The sequence below is a fragment of the Sitodiplosis mosellana genome, unplaced genomic scaffold (assembly GCF_009176505.1).
Source record: "Sitodiplosis mosellana isolate CC-2019 unplaced genomic scaffold, AAFC_SMos_1.0 Smas_scaffold_7204, whole genome shotgun sequence".
Lineage (NCBI taxonomy): Eukaryota > Metazoa > Arthropoda > Insecta > Diptera > Cecidomyiidae > Sitodiplosis > Sitodiplosis mosellana.
This window is the reverse complement of record NW_022602309.1, coordinates 300-2,253: the sequence shown is the minus strand read 5'-3', so window position 1 is coordinate 2,253 and position 1,954 is coordinate 300. Positions and strand designations below refer to the sequence as shown.

The 1,954-nt window shown below is 37.6% G+C and overlaps 1 protein-coding gene across 1 annotated transcript; it reads right to left on the bottom strand.

Moving 5' to 3' along the window:
* Positions 1–236: 236 nt before the first annotated feature.
* LOC129580176 (protein GVQW3-like) lies at positions 237–1,154 on the bottom strand. Its single transcript, XM_055470386.1, has one exon. The coding sequence runs from the start codon at positions 961–963 to the stop codon at positions 286–288; it is 678 nt and encodes a 225-aa protein (XP_055326361.1). The 5' UTR covers positions 964–1,154; the 3' UTR covers positions 237–285.
* Positions 1,155–1,954: the final 800 nt, after the last annotated feature.

Genomic DNA, 1,954 nt, shown 5'->3' with positions numbered 1-1,954 from the left:
ATTCAAATACAATTTTCTAAATTCAATACAATTTCCAAAATATTATCACAATTCCAATCTAAATAATAATTCCAAATTCCAAATATTTACAAAAATGTGTATATCGTAAAGTTTGGCAAAAAATTTTCAATTTTTCAAATTCAAAAAAAAAAACAAGTCAAAAACACAAAATTGTGAATCAAATTTAAATTTCAGTCTCAAAATCAAGTCAAAATGTACAGTATATAAACTACTACTGTGTCCAAAAAATACCCGGAATTGTGTTATAAAATGAAAAATCTTTATTTATTCTTCTAAATCTATTTCATCGCCTTCAAAGTAATCCCCTCCCGATGCAATGCACTTATGCCAACGTTTTTTCCAATCCTCGAAGCATCCCAAAAAGTCGTTGGCCGGGATAGCCTTCAGCACCTTCTTCGATTCGGCTTTGATCTGGTCAATCGTGTCAAAACAGTGTCCCCGGAGCGGCCTTTTGAGTTTGCTGAATAGCCAGAAGTCACATGGAGCTAAATCAGGCGAATAGGGTGGTTGCGGAACGATATGAGTCGAATTTTTGGCAAAAAACTCGCGTTTTTGGCATAAAAAATTCAGCGTTTTTGGCACCAATCGAGATTTGACGCGTTTGAGGCCCAAAACATCCTTCAAAATGGTATTGACTGATCCTTTTGATATGCCAATATCATCAGCAAGGTCTCTTATTGTTAATCGACAATTTTCGAGCACTAATTCCTTGATTTTATTGACGTGTTGCCCATCAGTTGATGTGGATGGTCGCCCGGGACGCTCTTCGTCTTCAACGCGTTGTCTGCCTTCTTTGAACATTTTATACCAATCAAATGTTGTTGTTTTTGATGGAGCTTGGTCCCCGTAAGCCTTCTGCAACATTCTCAACGTTTCCGCAGCGGATATTCCATTCAGGAAACAAAATTTAATGGCACTTCGTTGTTGAATAATTTCAGACATTATAAAAATCGAAAAACTCACTTTTGGCGTCTTACAAAATCAAGCGTATTTCAAACACTAATGACATTTATGACTTGAAATTTGACATGGATGTCTATAACAGAGCTGCCAACATAAAAAAAAATCATTTCAGCAAAAATAATTGCCCGCGCATTTTAAATCGACAGATTCCGGGTATTTTTTGGACACAGTAGTATTAATCAATTATAAATATTATTTTGGTTCGTTTGGTATTTGACGGAATTTGTTTCCAGTCACTTCGTCACAGCACTCGCGTTGGTTCCCGGCCATACACTTCTTATCACAGCTGGATTCCATAGTACTCTCGTGTCGCTCCGCCACCCTGAGGCATTACACGTCAATCTCTCGTCTCACCCCAAGTTTCTGTGAACAGAGTATTCCATAAGCTTTTTATATCATAAATAAATTACAAAATTATAACCTGGATTGGTGATTTCATTTTTCCTTGATAAAAAGAAATCGCCAAAAACAAAAATTCTCCTCATCAGCGCCTTATCTTTCACCTCAGCATGTTCAATCGTTCAAAACAATCGTCAGGCAGTCTCACAAGCTTTGATTTAAATTCCCATGTCGAAATTGTTGGATCGATAAAAAGTGCTGCAAAGTTGAACGCTCTACATGCCCATATGAATGACGAGTTCCTTGCATACTCCGTTTTGCAAAATGGAACGCGAATGAATTCTGGGTTCCTAATGGTTCTGACGCCCGTATTCAATGACATTTGACTCCGTATGCAGCTGGAACTATATCTCCCGGTGATTAATTTGTGAATAAACAGGATTGCCATGTTAATCCTTCTTCTTTGTAGAGACACCAATTCCAACTCCGCACACCTAATCAAATACGATGGAAGCACATAATTGTTTTCTGCTCTGGTTTTGTAATCTTCATGGAGATAGATTACAGCCTGACGCTGCACACTCTCTATGAAGTTCGTGTGTGTTATATTTCTCGGAGACCAGATTGTAGA